Source organism: Pan troglodytes, chromosome 16 (genome assembly GCF_028858775.2).
Source record: "Pan troglodytes isolate AG18354 chromosome 16, NHGRI_mPanTro3-v2.0_pri, whole genome shotgun sequence".
NCBI classification, from domain to species: Eukaryota; Metazoa; Chordata; class Mammalia; order Primates; family Hominidae; genus Pan; species Pan troglodytes.
Window position 1 is genome coordinate 24,754,544 of NC_072414.2, and position 22,174 is coordinate 24,776,717.

At 40.3% G+C, this 22,174-nt stretch overlaps 1 protein-coding gene across 5 annotated transcripts in view; it reads right to left on the reverse strand.

The window, feature by feature from the left end:
• FMN1 (formin 1) overlaps positions 1–22,174 on the reverse strand; it is a 430,759-nt gene that overhangs the window by 72,008 nt on the left and 336,577 nt on the right. For all 5 annotated transcript variants that reach the window (XM_063794664.1, XM_016927883.4, XM_063794665.1 and 2 more), the window contains one exon: positions 18,994–19,086. In XM_063794664.1, the coding sequence (XP_063650734.1) occupies positions 18,994–19,086 (93 nt within the window). The remainder of the gene's footprint in view (positions 1–18,993; positions 19,087–22,174) is intronic.

The following is a 22,174-nucleotide window of genomic DNA, read 5'->3' on the forward strand; positions in this document are numbered from 1 at the left end:
GCAATGAAGGCAAGAGGGAAAGGGATGAACAACCACAATAAAAGGCCGGCACGTTCACAACAATGTTGGGCAAAGACAGTGATTCCTGAATATGAAGGAATCTGGAGAGCGAGTCACAAGAAACCGAAAACATAAGGGGGTGGAGGAGATGCTGAGAGAAAACAGAAAGCTATGAAAGAAGGCAGACGCTCAAACCGAGGTAAGAGAGAAAACATTAAAAGCAGAAGGGGAGAAAGAAAAAAAATCGGAGAGGTGAGGCCAATGTATGGAAAAAGAGCAAAGGAAACACAGGGCCATTGTCTGATGCTGAGAACAGTCTGGAGACTGAGCAACTGGTGCCCGATTTCTGTGCATCTCAAGAGGAGATAAATGGCAGATTGAGGGGACCCTCTTGGCATTCTGGATCCAAGAGGAAAACATAGCAGGCGCAGTGAAATGCTCAAGTAAACACAAACAGCAGCAGCCGTGGGGTTACGAGTGACCTGACTGCAGGCTCTGTCCTCTCCTGGCCTCCAACCTGTGTGTACAACACACATGCCCACTTAAAGCCCCGCTTAAAGCGGGAGGGCAAAAATCTCCTGCAACTGGGTGACCTCTGTTGTCAGCATTTGGCTAATTAAGGAAAGATATTACCCTACAGATCTCTATGCCTTGGTCCTACTTCCTGCTCGTTAAAAAATGGTTTAATGAGAAAAAAAATCAAGGCAACAGAATCCAAATTATTATTTTTTCTCCCAAATGAGCTGAATGACAGTGGCTGTTGCCAGAACGCTTGAACAATAGGATTGTGACACGAAGACTGAAATCTAAACAACATGAAGAAATCTCGAGAGCCCAGCAGTCCCCATTATCTCATGCTTGCACGACGATAGTCCAAAAGATGAGTGATGAGTCTCCATTTGTGCAAGCACAGCAGCAGTCCAAGGCCCTGACACAGCCACTAATTGCCCATCTGCTTGTTTACACAGCCCAGAGATGGTGACTGGACAAACAGCTCATTTCCCTTGAAACGGGACCAAACTGGGAGGAGCCTGTCACATGGGACAGAGGAGGACTAGGAAGAACTCTCATGAGAAAGTGCCCCCAGATCAAAGCCAAGGACCAGCAAGCCAAGCAAAGATGGGTTCCAGCGGCTGGCTTCTCACAGGCAGCTTCAGGTCTACTGCTTTCTGCACCCTGCCCACCCACTCCCAGCAGAACTGGAACCCCTCTCCCTGAGGACAGGACATTTTGAACCATTCACGTAAAAGTCTCAGCCACGGAGCGTCGGCACCAACCCACCCTTCAGGCGTTGGCAGCAAGGACAACTGTGTTCAGGTGAACTTCTAGCCCTTTCAGACTTCACTGGATGCTTGGCATTTGCTACACTAGTTCCCATTTTAGTGTTCTGCTTGTCTCGTAGACTGGACTGTAAACAACTTGAGCACAAGGGACCTGAAGCCCCCGGATTCCACAGCAGGGCACTTTACATGTGAAGGGCCATTAGCCAGGAAATGCTTATGGTTGTTAATGATGATAAGCTACTCCAAACATAGTTTCTTTTATCTGCCTACATCAGAAGCTTGGCTTCTTGAGACAAGAGACTCAGACTTCTCATTTATACTCTTGGCAGACTGTGGAAATCAATAATGGCTTGCACCCATCAGTGTCCTGGAAGTAGGATTGAGAGAGAAGATTCTCTTGAGAACCGATTTCTCCTCAAAATAAGATTAGGCTTAAAAAAAAAAAAAATCAACTTCGCCACTGCTTAGCTCACAGGTATGGTGCTAATGGCAGCAACTCAGTCATGAAATGGGAAACAATAATGTAAAAAATCCTTGTTAATTTGCTTATAATTATCCAGAACTAACTACAGGTACACTGAAGAACCGTATACTTGATGGGAGGGAGATCTACACCGCTAAGTCAATAAGACCAATTTCCGATTTTTCCCTGTGAGCATTTATTTGCAGAGCCACATATTGGCAACATAAGAAACCAGCGTTGAACAAACCTAAGAAGTGATGAATCCTCCCCGTGAGGAGAGCTGCAGCCCTGAAATCCAAAGCAGAATGGGCTGGGGGCAGCTTGAGGTCTGTGGGCGAAACTCAGCACTCCCAGTCTAGGGCGCTGCTCACCCATTAAGTTGGCCTCCTCTTGCCACTGTTGTTTTAGCCCTTAGTGAGCATCTGTGTGGCTCAGATTTAACCAGACTGTGTGGTGGTGAGAGGGCAGAGAAAGCTGGAGGAAGAAATGGCTTTTTTTCTGGAGAGGAGTGAGGACTAAGTCACTTCAAGGATGATCATATTCCCAGGAGGAGCCATGATATGATATTATTTGAATATCTAGCTCCAGGCAGCTCTATTTTTCCCTTCTCACTACTAGAAGATTGTAATCACCTGGTATCAGCACATTCAAGATACTACCGAGGACTAACAGCATGCCCAAAACCTCTCATCTCTGCACATAGCTGCGTACAAATGACTAAAATCTCTTTGCTTCAAAAACAGAGTAGCTGTGTGAAAGGCATTTTAGAGCATGTGGGATTCCACACACAGGCAAGTTCCAGGGATCTCAGAAGCTTGGCTATTTCGTTCAGTGCCAAGGAGGCAAAGATGAGGACAGGCAGTCGTGTGGGTGGGAGGCAGTCCTTGGATGATTAGCACAGGTGTCCAGGAGGGAGGGGAGGGTATGGAAATGGTACAAACATGAGAGGAAGCTGTGCCAGTGGGTCATCATGCCCCATTTGTACAGAACATTGAGTGGACTGTAACTGTGGACAACTGAAATACCGAAAAGAAAATGTGCACACACTGTTTAAATTCTAAACAGTGGGAGAATCGTTGTTTAAAGAAGAACAGATAATTGCTCATTCCACCCTCCCCAATCTTTGAAAGATAGACACAGGAGTGTCACACAGTACAAGAGTTTGTATTACACAGAAAGAGGGACTTACAGACAGAAACAAAATTTAAAAACAAACAAACCACCGGCATTTATCACCGTTTATCCAGCCAGTGGTTTTCTTTATCCCCTTGGCTATTACTTTAGATATTTTTGCTTGGAACTTCTCCCCCACTTTTTCTGACAGCTCATTGATCTTGGGTTGGATCATCACAGTTCGTGGGAAACAATACAAGCTACTTTTCTAGCTTATTCCTTCTTAGATGCCTCTTGGATGTTGTCCATTTAATATCTTTGAGAAATACAGAGAGACAAAACACACAGTGTTTTAATCTCAGAGTATATGTAGTGTGTCCCTGGAGAAGAAGTCTCATAGATCCAAGGGAATCATTTCATTATTTTAAAGTAAGGCTTGTATTTCAGACTGATCCACCTGGAACATGTAATCAAAACTCATGAACTTTAATATAAATTCCAGATTCTGGTTTCTTATCTATATTTTTGGGAACATAACATTGGTAGATAAACTAATTGAAAAAAATATTTTCAGTGTGATTTAGAAATGGCTTTTAACTATTTCTACACATTCCATCACTCCATCTCAGAAGAAGCGGAGTAGGAAACCGCAGCAAATGGGACTTTATATTAAAGTCCTAGGAAATATATTCTGGCTGACGTGATGGTTCCTGTGTGTTTCAGTAGGCATGTAACATGTGAATCACTTTGTGGAACTGGGTTCGTGAGGCTAGTATTTATGAAGCTGTGTATTTCCTTCTGTGTAGTAACACAGAGAGTGATTCAGGAGAATGAGAAAATCCTGTCTCCTGGAAATACCATCCATCCTGAAGGAGTTACGAGAACCAGAACAGATATGTATTTTGCTATTTATCTCACACTTAAAGATTATACAATCCATTTTCCTAGGGCAAGCACAAATGGTCAGTTTTATAAATCTTGATGGACTAAGTCAAGTAAAAAAGCCTACTAGTTAAGAGTCCAGATATCGAGAGATACAAATCTGAGGAACGATCAATTAGGACACCATGGTAGCTTGTCTCCAAGATGTCCATCATCAGCTCTTTCCTTCCCTGCATGTTTGTGCTGTTCTCTAGTTGAACGGTGGCGTCTATTCACTCCCTTAAAACTGGACTGGACTGTGACTTCTCTGAACAACAGTGACGTGATGTTTCATTCCCAGTGTTTGAAAGGATAGGAAATTTCTAATTTCTTTTCCTTGGAACATTTGCTCAGGAAAAAGCCAGTAACTATGTAAGAAGGCTAACTACTGCAAGACCACCATGCTATGAGAAAGCGCAAGCCATGTGGAGTGACTGCACGGGCTCTCAGAGATGCCCAGCCAAGCCCCACCCTCCATCCACCCGAGCCGAGGCTCTGCAGCCTACAGATGATTTCAATTCCAGCCATAATCTAACTCCAACTTCACAGGAGACCTGAAGCAAGAACTAGCCAGTTAAGTCTAATCAACTCATTAAACTGTGAGAGATAGGCATACATTGTTGTAGCCTACTAAGTTTTGAGGCGGTGGGTTATGCACTGTGGATTCCTATTGCCAATTGGCTATAATTATAAAATATCCACTGGCAAATATAAGTTCCAGAGGCAAAGACTGTGTTCCTTTTGCTCATCATTGTATTCATAACATGCAGCACAGTGCCTAGAACACAGAAAGCCCTAAACTAATAATACGTAAAAGTTTGAAAAAGTTTATCTGTACTAGTATGAAAGAAAGACCCATAGTCAAATGGCTGACATTTTTTAGCAAGTTTGATGGGCACAATAACCTTATGGTGGTGGTATTACTACCTCTGTCTTTGAGATGAGGGAACCTCAGCTTTTTTTTTTTTTTTTTTTTTTTTTTTTTTGAGGAAGTAAGCTTCCCAAGCTCAGAAAGGTAGGGGAGAGGGCCAGGCATGGTGGCTCACACCTGTAATCCTAACACTTTGGGAGGCCAAGGCGGGCAGATCACCTGAGGTCGGGAGATCGGGACCATCCTGGCCAACATGGAGAAACCCTGTCTCTACTAAAAATACAAGAAATTAGCCGGGCATGGTGGTACATGCCTGTAATCCCAGCTACTTGGGAGGCTGAGCCAGGAGAATCGCTTGAACTCAGGAAGCGGAGGTTGTGGTGAGCCGAGATCACACCATTGCACTCTAGCCTGGGCAACAACAGCGAAACTCTGTCTCAAAAAGAGAAAAAAAAAAAAAAGAAAGAAAGGTAGGGGAGAGATTTGAACTCAGATTTGTGCAATTCTAAAGCCAGCCTCTGTTTATTACAGTCTCCCAGGAGACTACAACAGAAACAATGAGAAAACAATTTGAAAGAGATGCAAAACCCACCCCTTGAATCTTACCCAGGACTATGGAGCTCCATTAATTGCTGTCAACACGCTGGAACCTATTTCACATGAAGCTCAGACCAATTACAATTAATGCCACAGTCATGACTACAAGCTAGAAACCAATGCCAGAGGAAGCTTAAGTTGAAGAAAGCAACGGTCACGCACATATATTATGTTAGCAATTAGGCTTAATCCTAGAATCATGAAGCCAAAGGGAATATATTAAAGAGAGAACAGTGCCCTCCTGGGAAGAAGAGCAATTTCAAATAGACTTTTTAGTGGCTTTCTACATTACTTACTTGAATATATTATGCTCCCTTAGAATTACTATATTACAATTACTCACGCCACATTTTATTTATTTCAGCAAGGAAATGGGATGGTGCAATGAGCTCAGTGGGCAGACGGTTTGGTTATTTCAATGAATAATTTGAATGTCAACAAGTTGGTGGATGCTAAAACGAAAGGGGAAGTAGTAAATAGCAAAGGTCTCAATGCCTGACTCTGAGATGGAGTAAGGATGAGCTATCAGGACTGGCACTTCACTTCTAGAAGTTGAGCACTCAGGTTTTGCTAAATTTATAAAAGCACATGAACTAACTAACATCGCATATTTCCTGTAACGAGAAAACCAGTTTATCTCTGTTTAAAACAGTTCTGATCTACTCAAATACAAATTTTTAATTTTCACTGAAAAATGTTATAAATAAATCAAAATTTAAATAAAAAAACTGGGAGGGAAAGGTAGATCTACTTCTCAATTCAGAAGATTAATAAGAGGATTACGGAATTAAATAATCACATTCTCTAGCCTTAGCTCACGACTTTTTCAAGGCTCAGTTTCTCAATAAATGGAAAAGCAAATTCTCATTATTCTCCCAATCTGTTTGAAAGCAGAGCTGGGGTGTTACAGTGATTAACGGTTATCAAGGCCCATTGAAGTTGTTAATTATAGTGGCGTTCACTATCTTTTTCCATCATTTTTAGCTATTGAGACAGGGTCTTTGTGGATCCCAAGGATCATGTGTTTGCAGTTCAACTCAGCAGCCACTAGGTGGTAATATTGTTGATTTTGGTAGCCATGAAGTGTGATCTATCAGACCTGCCCTCTTAAATGGAATTACGTACATCCCTTATATCATCAAGATGTAATTATAGAAATAATTATACTTTAAAATATGTAAAATATTTTAATTGTGAAAAATATAATCCCTTATAAAAGTTCCATGCATATCTGGTACCTTTTAAACTTATGCTAATTCTACTTACCTTTTATTCTAATTATACACATGACTATCTTCAAATTATACATATAACAAAAATAAAGTGTCAGGTCTTAACAGAAATCCAGCTTATATTCATTGCTTCTGGCTTATTTTTAGAGGAGATGAAAAAGATGCACATAACTTTCCTTCTAAAATTATGGCCGTCCTCTGTAGTAAATAATTCTTTGCCACTTGAACTTGGAACCACTGCTATTCGCACCACTGGGTAAATATAATTTCTGTGATTAACTTTCTGAGACCCACTGTCTGAAGCATCCGATAAGATTTGACAAAATGACATAACAGCAGCAGCGGCTGATATACATAGTGCCAGGATCTGAGCTAACTGCTCCACAAACATTAGTCCTGTGTTCCTACTAGAGCTGCCACAATTCATTTAAGGCCAAATGAACTCAGCAGAAGAAACATACCCATATTATTTGAAAGAATGAAAAGATCTTTCCAGAATTGGACATTGTCTACAAAACTATGTATTATATAACATGTATTATGCACAATAACTCCCAGAAGGCAATACAGGTGTTAAGCTCTTTCATTATGAAGAAGACAATAACCGTATAAATCAAAGAGAAGTCTTGTGATAGCATCTTTGATCAATGACTGATGAAAACCTTGCCATAGTTGTCAAGAATCCAAAGAGAAAGTGGTGGCTAGGCCAATAATTACGTGAGGCAATTTATCATGAGAACAACCATTATGCAAGATGCAGAGCTCAATACTGATTCCATAAAATACTTAAATACTTGTCACTGCGATTCTTTACTAATTACAATGGAAACTTTGTTGTTATTGTTGGGGAAGGTAAAAGAGGACCTCTATTAAGACCTCAGAAAAGGAATCTTTGAGGTTAAGCTATTACCCAAGGTTCAGGCAAATCTACTATTCTGATACTTTTCTCCTTTAGATGATGAAACAAATATGCTTATTTCTATTTACCCCTAGGGTCCTGGGACTCAAAAGAAACTAAGTGGTTCTCTAAGTTAGTAGGATGGCACAGTAACAACGCTGGGATTGAGCTCACCCTGACCCTGAGTAAGTTACCAAGACCCTCAGACTCAGTTTTCTTATCTGGAAAGTTAGGAATGGAAAAAATCAGTTTCAAAGGATTGCTGCAAAATTAAATGAAGTGCTATGCACCTGTTGAAGTCAAGTATAGCATGCTCCCCAATCCCCCCCCCAACACACACACCAGAACTAAAAATTCAGGAGGGAAATTTTCAGTATATTGGTGTTTCTCACAGAAGGTCAAAGTGGGACAATAAGAATGCCTTAAATGTAACACCAATGTGTTTTTATTAAAGCTTTATAGTTTATATGGTGGTTTCCTATGTATGTTATCTAATTTCATCTTCATAATGACACTGTGTACTAGATATTACTATTCCCATTTTACAGACAAGAAAAAAAAAAGGCCCCAAGAACTTAAAATCCTTTGCAAAATCACACAGAAAGGTTAAGTGGTGAACCCAGTGTTCAAACCTAGGTCTTCTGACTTCAAGCACAAAGCTCTCTCACTACATTCAGAACACTTAAAAACACAACATTTTATTGTGCCTATTGTTAATAAGACTGTATTGCACACTTAAGAATTTGTTAAGAGGGTAGAATTCATGCTAAGTATTCTTACTAAAATAATAAAAGTTGTATGTATGTAGAAAAAAGTATTGCTTAATCTAATTAAACTAAACAGCTTCTGCACAACAAAAGAAACTAGCATCAGAGTGAACAGGCAACCTACAGAACGGGAGAAAATTTTTGCAATCTACCCATATGACAAAGGCCTAGTATCCAGAATCTATAAGGAACTTAAATTTACAAGAAACAAACAACCCCATCAAAAAGTGGGCAAAGGAGATGAACAAACACTTCTCAAGACATTTATGCGGCCAACAAACATGAAAAAAAGTTCAACATCACTGATCATTAGAGAAATGCAAATCAAAACCACAATGAGATACCATCTCCCACCAGTCAGAATGGCGATTAAAAAGTCAAGAAACAATAGATGCTGGTGAGGCTGCAGAGAAACAGGAATGCTTTTACACTGTTGGTAGGAATGTAAATTAGTTCAACCATTGTGGAAGACAGTGTGGCGATTCCTCAAGGATGTAGAACCAGAAATACCATTTGACCCAGCAATCCCATTACTGGGTATATACCCAAAGGATTATAAATCATTCTGCTATAGAGCTGCATGCACACGTATGTTTATTGCAGCACTATTAACAAAAGCAAAGACTTGGAACCAACCCAAATGCCCATTGATGATAGACTGCATAAAGAAAATGTGGTACCTATATACCGTGGAATACTATGCAGCCATAAAAAAGGATGAGTTCATGTCCCCCTAGTTTTTCCAAAACAAACTAATGAAATGTGAAAAGGGTGAATTCACAAGGGGACAACGAGGTCTGTACATAGAAACAAAGAGCCTGACTGACTTGGCTCCATCCTCTACTTCTACCTGGGGACATTTCCAATCATCAGAAAGAGGTTAATGCAATTGCAGCTCCAGAGTCTCATCAAACTATCTTGGATTCTGCCATGATGAAAGGGAAATGAAGAGATTACCCAATAACACCATCATTAGGTTGTCCTTAGTAATACTTCAATTCTTACACGGTTAAGGGCCTACTCAAAGTTGTAAAAATCAGTTTAAGGTATAGTCCCCTCTTCTACCAAAGCAAGCAAATAAACTGGTTCCATAAGTTCCATAAGGTTGAAAAGATGTAGGGGTGTGTGTGTGTGTGTGTGTGTGTGTGTGTGTGTGTGTGTAAATATCTGCTGCTGCTCTAGGAAAGACCCTGTAAGAGTTAATGATACTTATCTGACAAATAATATCTTACCTCCAAACCCAACCACTACCATCTCTCTTCCACTAGCATGTAGTTCTGAGACAGTGTTTAAAAACAGGAGACAAGGCTGGGCGTGGTGGCTCGTGCCTGTAATCCCAGCACTTTGGGAGGCTGGGGTGGGTGGATCACTTGAGGTCAGGAGTTCCAGAAAAACAGGAGACAAACTCTTTAAAAAATTAGAGTTAAGGCCAGGCGTGGTGGCTCATGCCTATAATCCCGGCACTCTAGGAGGCCGAGGCGGGCGGATCACAAGGTCAGGAGATCGAGACCATCCTGGCTAACGCAGTGAAACCCCGTCTCTACTAAAAATTACAAAAAATTAGCCAGGTGTAGTGGCGGGCACCTGTAGTCCCAGCTACTCGGGAGGCTAAGGCAGAAGAATGGCATGAACCTGGGAGGCGGAGCGTGCAGTGAGCTGAGATCGCACCACTGCACTCCAGCCTGGGTGACAAAGCGAGACTCCATCTAAAAAAACCAAACAAACAAAAAAATTAGAGTTAAGGCCTAAAATGCAAATACCCATGGAAGAGGTCAGATCCTGACAATGATCCCAAGATATAAATGACTGAGATGTGATTCTATGTTTGTGATTAGGTTTAAAGGATGGTCTGTGTCGGGGTAATCTGAGAGATCTTTACTCTCTCATTTTGGCATATTCATAAAAGTGTACATTGAAGCACCTGTGTAATGAAGAGCCCAAATGAAATAAAGAACAGGATTATGGCAATAAGAAAAAAAATATGAGGAATAGGTAAAACACCCTACATATTAGAGGTCTCTTCTTGACCATAATGTGAATTAGGGTTCATGTTACATACCTAATAATAACATCACAAAAGTGTGACGCCTGAAACTGAAGTGATGATGGAACCATGAGCAAAATAAGTGAAGTCAATCCAAGTCAAGGAGAAAGAACGGAGGGGTTCCAGCAGGTTCATGTGTGTGCACGTGTGTGCGTGCACACGTGTGTGTGTATTGGACTGTCTTGAGCTCTCAATGCCTTTAAACATTTCCTTGCATTTTCTCATTGACTGGGAGGCTTCCATTAGATAGAGCCATCTAGAGCGATGTTGAAGAAGGCAGCCATAGGAAAGAAACCAAGGTACTAGCTCATAGATCTTGCTTGATAAGGGACCTTCAGATTTCCTTTTAAGTTGTCCAGTTCAGCACCCAATGAAAGTAATGAGGCTGTGAGTAAGACCATTTGGTTTCCAATTCTAGGTTCAGGTGGCTAAGGGACCCCAGTTGGTATAATAATGGGGAAGCAATGAATAGGAAGCAGAATCTTAGGGAAAAATGTGAAGTGCGAAGTACTATAGAAAATTGTTTTTCAAAAAAAATTTGTTTAATATTTTAAGAGGTATTCACTGGTTAAAACACCCAAATTTATGAAAAATCTGCATACGCCTATGAACCTCATCTGCCTATTTTCTACCTGCTGCAGCAATGAACCTGTTTGATTAGTTTTAGGAGTAATAGTCTAAATATTTAACAATAACATAGGTACTAACTAGCAGAACAGGCAACCTGTATGGGTGTTATGGTGAGGACCAGCTGAATATCAGTCTTAGGTTAGTTCTTTTTTTTTTTTTTTTTTCAGAGACAGAGTCTCACTCTGTCACCCATGCTGGAGTGCAGTGGCGCAATCTCGGCTCACTGCAAGCTCTGCCTCCCGGATTCATGCCATTCTCCTGCCTCAGCCTGTTGAGCAGCTGGGACTACAGGCACTTGCCACCACGCTCAGCTAATTTTTTTTTTTTTTGTATTTTTAGTAGACACGGGGTTTCATCGTGTTAGCCAGGATGGTCTCGGTCTCCTGACCTCGTGATCCGCCCGCCTCGGCCTCCCAAAGTGCTGTGATTACAGGCGTGAGCCACCGCGCCCGGCCAGTCTTAGGTTAGTTCTTATTTGTTCTGTTAGGTAGTATTCATTTTTTGCTTCATCTTTATCTGAATGATAAAATAATATACCTAATAATAACATAACTACTCTTCTGATCCTTGCTTTTATCCACTTAAACATATACATTAGGGATCCTTCCAGGTCAATACATACAGACTTTTTTTTTTTTTTAAAAGATGCTTAGTATTCCAATGTATGGAAATACCATAATTTCACAACTCCATTACTGGATAGTCATTAGAAACCGACTTCGGGGGGAAAACATACGCTCTTTGCAGGAATTTCTGGGAAAAAAATCCCCTCTAGCCCTTTTAGATAAAAGCCTACTTAATAGACCTGTGATAAAATAGCTTTCTTTTCTTTATTTTTTTTTTGGAGGAGTCTCACTCTGTGGCCCAGGCTGGAGTGCAGTGGTATGATCTCAGCTCACTGCAACCTCTGCTTCCTGGGTTCAAGCGATTCTCCTGTCTCAGCCTCCAGAGCAGCTGGGATTACAGGCGCACACCACCATGTCCGGCTAGTTTTTGTATTTTTAGTAGAGATGGGGTTTCGCCATGTTGGCCAGGCTGGTCTCGAACTCCTGACCTCAGGTGATCCGCCTGCCTTGGCCTCCCAAAGTGCAGGGATTACAGGCTTAAGCCACTGGGCCTAGCCAAATAGCTTTCTTCATCTTCCAAGGATTACTGTTCTGTTACTTAAGTGATCTGGAAGTCACAGGAGATTATCTTAATTCTTGGCCATTTAATGATCTTTGGAACCAAGCCTGTCGGTATTTTCTTGAGTAGCAGTGGAGTACACAAGAACCCATTTTGGCTCAGGCAGAGTTCATGTTCTCTAGCCATACTTCTTCTTTCCACAAGCTTTGTAAAGGACGTCAGAATTATTTCCCTCACAGGTTACATTGTTCAGATTACTGACCTTTCCTGATCTCTGTAACCTTAGTGGTTGAATATGGTGATTCAGATAGTTTTGTTTCTTTATTTCTGGGGGTTGAAGTGAAGAGATTATGTAATAACCTGCTCTTATTTTGCAACTTAGAGATTTAAGTATGGCCTTTGTCAATCTAATCTGACCAAAGTATTTACTAAGAATAGATTACATGCATATGCCCAACATAGAAAGATGATTCTGTATCCAGGAGGTCTGACCACAGAAATGTATTATCGACCAAAAATGTACCTCTTCAGATTCTGGGATGATTCAGCAATTCTGAAAGGATTTAAACAGAAAACCCAAGGAGGGGGAAAAAATAGCCTCTAGGTACGTTACACAATTCAAGCTGTTTGTTCATAAATTCAACAAACACTTATTAACACCTATCATGGGACAGGCTGAGCCTATATGATGTTGGGACAAGTAAGTGAACAGGACAAAACAGACACAGTCCCAGCTGTCATGGAATACTCATCTATTTATATAATTCCTTTTGCATTCAATGTAGAAAATCAGAATTACTGCTTTTGTTTATTTTAAACCTGGTAAATTTATCTATTTTTTACTAGAAAATAGTTCTTTATTTTAACTTTTATTTTAGGTTTGGGGGTACATGTGAAGGTTTGTTACATAGGTAAACTAAAACAATTTTTGATATTAAGAATATCTCTAATCTAGCCAGGCGTGGTGGCAGGTGCCTGTAGTCCCAGCTACTTGGAGGCTGAGGCAGGAGAATGGCGTGAACCCGGGAGGCAGAGCTTGCAGTGAGCCAAGATCGCGCCACTGCACTACAGCCTGGGTGACAGAGCAAGACTCTGTCTCAAAAAACAAAACAAAACAAAAAAAACAGTATCTCTAATCTCAGCTGGTCAAAGAAACTTAGAAAATAGTTTCATAGACTAGGGCTAGAATGGTTCACGCAGAATCATTTAGAATTTAGCTCCATTCATGGATGCCAAGCGAAATTAACGGAGAATGAGATAAGGCCAAGTGTGGGAGAGTGCTGGGATTAGAGCTGGTTTAGGTTCCAGCCCTCCCTGCCAAAGCTATAAATACAAATGACCAACTTAACAGCATGAAAAGACCACCTACAAGATCTATACCTGGGATCTAATCAGTTGCTCTGCGCCTTCTTTTAATTATAGGATCCCTGCCATGTTTATGGGAACTTTTAATGTGAGCATCACAGTTTTGAAGGCCATATCATTATGACCATGTTTGATCTGAGGGTGGGAAAGCAGGAGCTCACAAAATGCCTGCACAAGGTTATTCTGAACTGAGCTATAAACCAGCTTCAACAAGAGCCTAGTGTGGAAAAGAAAAAAGACACATAAGAAAAAAGGCATGGATATCATGGAGTTTGCAACCCCGCCAAGTGGTGCCATTAAAATTACATTCAATTCTTCTCAGAAAATGAAATTCATTAAGAAAAAGTACCACAGTTTTGTCAAATAACACTATATAAGGACATTCTGAGGAGGGAAGAATGAAAAAGACATAAGGATAAACGCATCATCTCCATCTGAGTGTGGCAACAGGATATGATTTACAGAAGAAAATTTAAATCATCATGATTGTTAGAGCTGAATTGCAGCTGATATAAAAATAATCCTGAGTCACAACGCATGTGACTTCTCAGGCATACAGAACACAATTGCTTAAAACTTTATAAGTGATAAGACTCCTAATAGAGAATTAGCTTTCTTGCAAAACACTCTGTATAAGCTGTGCTGTAGAAGTACAGAAGTATCTTTTCTCAGTTACATTTGTTATATGATATCCTGTGCTCAGATACTCTGATACTTCAGGTATCGCCTCATTCTACACCCTTTTCTTTGGGCTATCTCATTCATTCCTATGACTTGAACCTTTGTCTCATCTAGCTCTCTCCCATGAGCCCAGCATCTCTACCTGCGCGTCTCACATGTACAAAGTTAACCTGTCTAAAGTTGACCTCACTGTCTTCCATCTCAAATCTAGTCTTATCAGTATCCAACCAGTTATCCAAGCAAGAAAAAGGAGTTACCCTATTCTCCGTTTCATTTTGTACATCCAATTTATTAACCTGTCCTGTAATGCCTAAAACAGCCCTTTACTGTTTACAATTATGTCTTTTCCTTCTTATTTTTACTGCCATTGCTTTGTTTGTTTGTTTTAGAGACAGCGTCTTGCTCTGTTGCTAAGGCTGGAGTACGGAGAATGATAGTTCACTGTAGCCTTGAACTCTTGGGCTCAAGCAATCCTCCCACCTCAGCCTCCCAAGTAGCTGAGACTACAGGCGCCACCACTTTCAACTAATTTTTGGAGAGATGGGGTCTCATTTTGTTGCCCAGGCTGGTTTCAAACTCCTGGCCTCAAGTGATCCTCCTACCTCGGCTTTGCCATTGCTTTTGCTCAAGTTCTTAATTAGTCTGTTACTTGTCCAATTTTTTTTTATATTACTGTTAGTTATAACTAACATATTTCTCAGCCACAACAAAAAGCAAAGAGATATACCCCCTGCAAAATAATTGCACAAACCAAAACAATGCAAACAAATCCAACATGATCATGTCACTCCTGTACACATTATTTTTCAATATTATCTGCGGCCTGTCAGACAAAGTTCAGATTCTTTAGCAAGTCATATTGTGACTCTTATCACCTTTTTGGTCTTGTGTTCTTCTCATATGCCTTGTGATCTAGCCACACCAAGTTGCTTGCCATTTCCCAAACACATCATGTCTTTCATCCTTCTGAGACTTGCAGTGTTTTCCTCTGCCTGGAATGCCCTTTGTAGCCTGTCTGCTGAGAATTTCTAATCCTCAATTTCCTCATCTGTATAGCAGGGCGGTAACAGTACTCACTTCAAAGGACTGTCATGGTGACTAAGTAAAAAGGTGATTTGTTCCCCATGGTATTTAGCAGATAGAAGCACTCAGTAAATATTAACATTATCATTGCCATCATTATTATTTTGTTTTTTCAACTCTAAACAAAAATATCTTCTTTGCTGAAAGTCTTACCTAAAAGTGTTGGGCATTCTTCCTCTCTGATTCTATATGCCTAATTATAGTACCACATTACACCAACTCCAAAATTGATAGAATTTTCACGTTTTAGAGCCTCTGATATTGGGGTACATCTTAAGAGTCTATGTGTTGTGGCTTATGGCAGCAATTTTTCTTTTTTAGTAGTACATGTAATAATGGTATTTCTTACAATAAATAGCATATTAGATGAAATACTATAAACTGTATGACAATTGTCATAGAAATTTGATTATCTATGGTGAATAGTGCCTATCTGTGGCAAATGGAAAATCCTACATTTTCTACGAATCAGTGAAATATCTACGCAATAAAGGAACTACTATTTGGAACTCTAAACAGTAGAGAGGAGATACTCCATTTGTATATACTGCAATTTGGCAAAAACCCAGCCCCTACATCATAGCATACTGCTGTGAACTATAATGTATTTCTTAACCACAAACCCTAAACCATACATTTCAGAAACGTAGAGGTAACAGCCTGACCAAGTAGCAAGCTGTCACCTCCTTTGGTTACGTAGCCCCACTTGAGAGCCAAACAAGGGCCAGGCCCAGAGTGGGCAAGGGGCTAGCTTGTGAAACTCTGCATTCCAGTAACTTAGGATTCAAGCTGAGAAGGCAGGGCGACAATGAGAAGAGAGTGTAGGAATGAGCTGAGGAAAGCCTACGGAACATGCCTCTAGACTAGCACTTTCTGATAGAAATAGAATGTGAACCACTAATACAATTTAGATTTTCTAGTAGCCACACTCAAGAAGTAGAAGAAATATAATTTAGCTAATATATTTTGTCAGGTTATTAACATATTTATTAACTTACCTATAAATGAATATTAATCATTTTATTTATTTAACATATCTAAAATGTTATCACTTTACCATGCAATCAGTAAAAAAAATCAGCAATAAAATATTTGACATGTTTTTTCTGCTGAGTTTTCAAAACCCCGTGTTTTACCCTCATAAGACATCTCAGTTTGGATTAGCCACATTTCAGCTGCTCAAAAGCCACATGTGGCTAGTGCTTGCCACATCAAACAGCACAATTCTAGACTGTTTTGACAAAATGAGTTAAGTAATGAAATAATTGTAACAAGCTATTTCAACAGTAGACTTTTCTACCATACGGTATTGGGAATGTTTAAGATTCCTACAATAGTATATATATTTTTATATTCTTAATTTTTTTAATAGAATGGTAATGTTTCCTTCAAATTCAATCTGTGTCATATTTTGGCTGGTTTTGTCTTCAGCATGATTTGATGTTATTCCTAATGTTACTTTTACCTCATCTGTAAAGTAGGAGCTGATGAGCTGATTGTCACTTTTACCTCATCTGTAAGTCAGGAGCTGATTGGCCGGGCACAGTGGCTCACGCCTGTAATCCCAGCACTTTGGGAGGCCGAGGCGGGTGGATCGCCTGAGGTCAGGAGTTCGAGACCAGCCTGGCCAACATAGTGAAACCCCATCTCTACTAAAAATACAAAAAATTGGCCGGGCATGGTGGTGGGCGCCTGTAATCCCAGCTACCTGGGAGGCTGAGGCAGAAGAATCGCTTGAACCCGGGAGGTGGAGGTTGCAGTGAGCCGAGATCGCGCCACTGCACTCCAGCCTGGGCAATGAGAGTAAAACTCCACCTCAAAAAAATAAAAAAAACAAAAACAAAAACAAAACAAAAAAGAGCTCGTTGTATTCAATTATAGATCTTTTCCCATTAAGATATTCCTTGGGACAGAGTGTAGGAGTATACAATTAATCTGAGTACTCTTGGTCTCTAACATAGAGCCTAACCTATAGCAGGCTCAGAATAAATCTTTGAATACACATTAAAAGGTGAACTAAGCTAGAGAGTACTGGCTATCTGGGTTCCACACTGGAATTACGTGGAGAGTGAAAAAAAAAAAAAAAAAAGAAAAAAGAAAGAAAATCTGATGCCTGGCCCCACCCTGAGAGATGCTGATGATGGGTCTAGAGTTGGGCCCGGGTATCAAGATTTTTAAAAATCTCCTAAGTGATTCTAGTATGCAAGAGAGTTGAGAACCACTGTTCTAGGACTTTCTTAGAACAGCTTCCTATGGCCATACCTTTACTTCCCTGACATAAGATCCAGTTTCCCTCATATAAATTCCCTTTCTCTGAATAGACCAGAATTGTCTTGGGAGCCCTAGTAGAGAAGAGGCTAACACATTATCCCAAATGGGGATTTGCAAATTGCTTTTCCAAGGTACCAAAGAAGATTCTCGAGGTTTTAAATCTATTCATATTTATGTCTTTTCAACAAAAAGAATAAAATTCACAATATAAGCTAGCTGCTTTGCAGAGGCAGGATTCTAAGAGCATTACAGCATGCAGGTGAATAGTACCCTGACATGCACATGGCAAAATTTTCTAGAAATAGAATAGCAATTAAAAATAAAGATGGAATCCAAGTACACATGAGCCTCATTTCAAGTTAATTCTACATATGTAAAAAGCAGATACTATTAACTGGGGTCAGCAAAGGGAAGTAGTTCGTGGTTTTCTTCAGGCTACTTAGGTTATATTTACACAGTATAATTATACAGCAATGCATTTTTTGATAAGTCACTTATAAAATCCATCTCCTATAGTCACATAGCACACAAGTATTGGTATCTTTGCTCTCAAGATGGTACTTTGTCTGACAGCATTTCTTCCATCATATATGAGGTTCTGTAATGGCTGAGAGAGAAATCTGACTTCTCCTACTTCAATACAGACAACCTTTCATCATGGAGAAGGGAGCAACGGTCTCTGCACCAAGGGAACAGCAGCTGGAATTGGAGTTCCTCTGACTCATAGACTGAGAATTTCCCTGCCGATTCTCAAGCTGGTTTGGCCACACTTTATGCATTCACCCTGCTTAACAGTCTTTTGTTGATGGTGTGGTAACAAGTGGCCTTACTCAGTAATAGAAAAAGCATGTTGAGATATCCCCAAAGGCTCCTATGTGTGTTTCCTCTAGCTTTCCAGCAGGGAAAAAAGCTGCCTGCAACAACCCCACACTTCTTTTTGTTTTACATCTTAAGTTAAATTTGAGAAATTAGAATAGGAATTATCTAAAAGACATGATACTTCCATGTTCACTAACCCTGATCAACAGAAGTTCCCTACTCATGCCAAAACTGTGAAGGAAGGAAATCTGTTAAGATTTCAAAGAAAGTGTGGAGTCTCATGCATACCAGCATATCACTTCCACTGACTAACCCCCAGAGGGCTGATAGGTAGCAAGTGATTGATGGGTGACATTCACTTGGCCCTAATTTTCCTATCTGAAAAGGAATGGAAAATATAACACAAGTTTCCAAGTTGCTACACTCATAAAACCAGGAGGGTGATCACCATCCACCTGTCCAGGTTGACCACAAATGTGAAATGCGTGACCGCATCTGCCTTACATGTATGTCGTTTGTCAGTAAACACGGGCAGAGGAATTCCTTGAGCTCCATGAAGAGACAAAAAAGTTTGTCCTCAGAGAATTTACAAAAGCCAGAGTAGCATTCAAGAATTTAAAATATTAAAATGGATTTGAAAGGTGATATGAAAGCTACAGGACAACTTTATCTACCGTGAGTATGTAACCACCATGGAAAGACGGGCTAATGAAATCACCAGAGCTGCCTGTGGTCAGCCAGGATGCCAGGGGCCGTGGGCCTCAGAGAAAGATTCATGGAATGAAGGATGTTTCAGGGCCACGTGTATGTGCGGCTGACAAACTTCCTACCTTTTTGGAAGAACTCCTCTAGTTTGTCCTTGAAAGGCTGGAGATACTCCTTTGGGGACTCCTTGCACACCACCACCATCTGTTTCTCACTTGCTGTGAAGAGAAATTTAGAATTAGACTTAGGAACACAGATTTGCTGAGCTCCTGCTATGGGCCAGGTACTGCGCTATGCACTTGGCTATCAATTGTGCACACTCCTTGTCAATTACTGTTGGTCCAAATTCCAGGATTGGGGGGCAGGGGGAACAAAACCCAGAAATAATAAACAAACCAACAAAAACAATTAGTTCATTCTACACCACTCTTGACGAACAGGGCAATGTACAATCCTTCCATTTTTCTTCTAGAGATCCAGAAAAGTCTCTGACCTGGGATAGGTAAAGTATTCTGCTTGTGTTCTCCCAAAGATAAAGAGACGCAAAAACTACTTGAGGATTAGTCTCATGAAATTAAGGGCCTCAGCCCTCCTCAGATTCACACTCCAAAAGTAGAGCTTGAAAAATATATTGCAGAAATTCTCAGGCACCCAAGTTGTCTAGAACTACCAACCTAGTGATTGGCCAGGGTGACACACGCATCCCAACATGAGAACTAAGACCAGGTTGGGGAGGACCCTGTCAGTTCTTCATGCTTCCCGTTCACCTACCCTTCCTTTTAATCCTCTACTAACACAAGGGAAATAATTTTACATAATTTACTTCAGATAGACTATCTAAAATTTGTAATAGAGTACTTTTTGATAATCAAGTCTGAAGTGACTTGACTTTTTAAAAATGACCTACCTTATTGGATAGTTATGATTTGTCTACAGGGAAACCACAGTAATTCATAGTTCACCATCACAAAAGGCAGTTAACCCAGCCAAGAGGCATCTCCCCAAGGTTCCTATGTGTTTGTGCCAGTTACAGCATGCACCGGGAAAAGAAAGCCTTCGTTTCTACAAAGCTAGAGCTGAGTCAAGATCACTTTCATCTGTTGACCATGGCTGGAAATTAGATATGTTCTTGTCCAAAAGCCTATTAGTAAAGCACTGGATTTCACCATAAAGATATCATGCCACCTGGTTCACAAAATAGAGAAACATACACTACAGATCTTGGAGCAATTTATAAACACACAGGTAAGGTATTTTGGAAGGAGGAGGTTGGGAAGGAGATCTTTATTTACATTGGGAAATTCCTATCCAATAATTTGGCATATTTAAAACTAGCATCTCAGAACGTATACTGCAGGCAAAGCAATAAACATGTCAGTTCAGAAATAGAGAAAATGCAAAAGACACCACTTAAATGTTCTCTGAAATTAGTTATCTGACACTTTTCATTTGCAATATTGCCAACTAGATTGCAGAAATCCTAGACAACCCTGGGGACTATAAAACGGTGCTGAAAATGAAAGTACAATTTGAAGGAACCCTTTGTCATTTTCTGAGTCAAGGTCAGAATCACCTACATTTTCAGAGGTATCTAGGGATTTCTCATGATACAGGGATGCTAGGTCACAGGACAGGGGTACCGAAATTCAAGCTCTATCTATTGACATTATTTCTTAAAGAGTTTTTATAGAGCTATCTAGAATATCTGCTATTAGCTATTCTGACAACCATTCCAAGGCTATCTAGGAAATCCTGTCCATTGGGAGGCAAAGACTAATTTTTTAAATGACTTATCTTATTGAAAAAATACAAATCTTACCTTGAAACAACTAGAACAAATTCTATAAATCCAGTCAAATAATCATTTAAAACATTCATTTTTTCCACATTTTTTTCCTTTCTTTGTAAGCCTTTTTGTCCTCTCTACAATAACTACTTTATAACTTCTCTGCTATTATGAGATTACCCTTCACCTCTTTTGAAATAGATGGATCTGTGGCCAAATGGTAAGTATGTCCTTCCCACTACCATTCTTTTCTCAAAATAGGACACTTTGCGCTAGAGTAGTGTCCAAGGAGCGAGAGAGTAGATAGAGCTGGGATATATTTTGCAGGTGTTAACAAATAGGTCTTGCTGATTCAGTCAAGGTAGGGTTGAAGCAGATGGAAGGGTAAAGGGGTGGGCAATGGGTTGCTGGAAGTGCCATTTGCTGAGATAGAGAATAGTGGGGAAGTATCTTGTTGGATTATGTTTTTTTTAAGAGACGGAGGAGATCAAGAGTTAAATTTGATGCTTAAGTTTTCTCTAGTCTCTATAAATTGTAAGGCAATCTTGTCCCCTGAAAACAAAGGGGGAAAGGTACAAAAGAAGATGAAACTATTAATGGGTTCTCATCACAAATTCAACTAAATTCAAACTTCAGGGCCTTGGATTATTTAAGGCCTTTTCCATTATGGCATATTTCAGCTTTATTTCCCACATGTATTTGACTAACCAAACCAAAGCTGTTCAATGTTTTCCAGTTACATTATTCGGCATTCCCAGTTCCATGTCTTCATTCATGTGGTTCTCTGCTCTGCTCTCATGCCATACATTCTTTCAACAATATCTGACAAAGTCCTGTTCATCCTAAAAAGCTTCTCTGAGATGCCAACATTGCCATAAAGCATTTTTCAATCCAATGTTTTTGCATCTTTCAAACATATCTATTACCGTCTGCACAGTGTTTATGTTTTACCTTTAATATTTATGTAAAAGTCCATAAGTTAATCCCTGAGAAGTCATCATGCAGGATTCATTTACTTCTCCCCAAACTTCTCTAGAGAGCTCCATGTATCTGGCAAAAGCATCAGATTTCCTTATCTTGGCTGAATGTCGTGGTTCGCACCTGTAATCCCAGTGCTTTGAGAGGCCTTGGTGGGAGGATCACTTGAGGCCAGGAGTTCAAGACCAGTCTGGCAACACAGTGAGACCTTGTCTCTCAAAAAAAATTTTTAAGTTATCCAGGCATGATGGTGCATGCCTGTAGACCCAGCTACATGGGAGGCTGATCTGGGAGGGTTTTTTCTGCCCAGGAGTTCGAGGCTGCAGTGTCATACCATTGTACTCTGGCCTGGGTGATAGAGTGAGACAGACAGACAAGAAAGGAAAGAAAGAATGAAAGAATGAAAGGAGGAAAGAAAGGCAAAGGCAAAGGCAAGGCAAGGCAGGAGGGAGGAAGGAAAGAAGGAAGAAAGAGAGAGACAAAGAAAGAGAGAAAGAAAAAGAGGAAGGAAGGAAGGAAAAGGAAGGAAGGGAGGAAAGAAG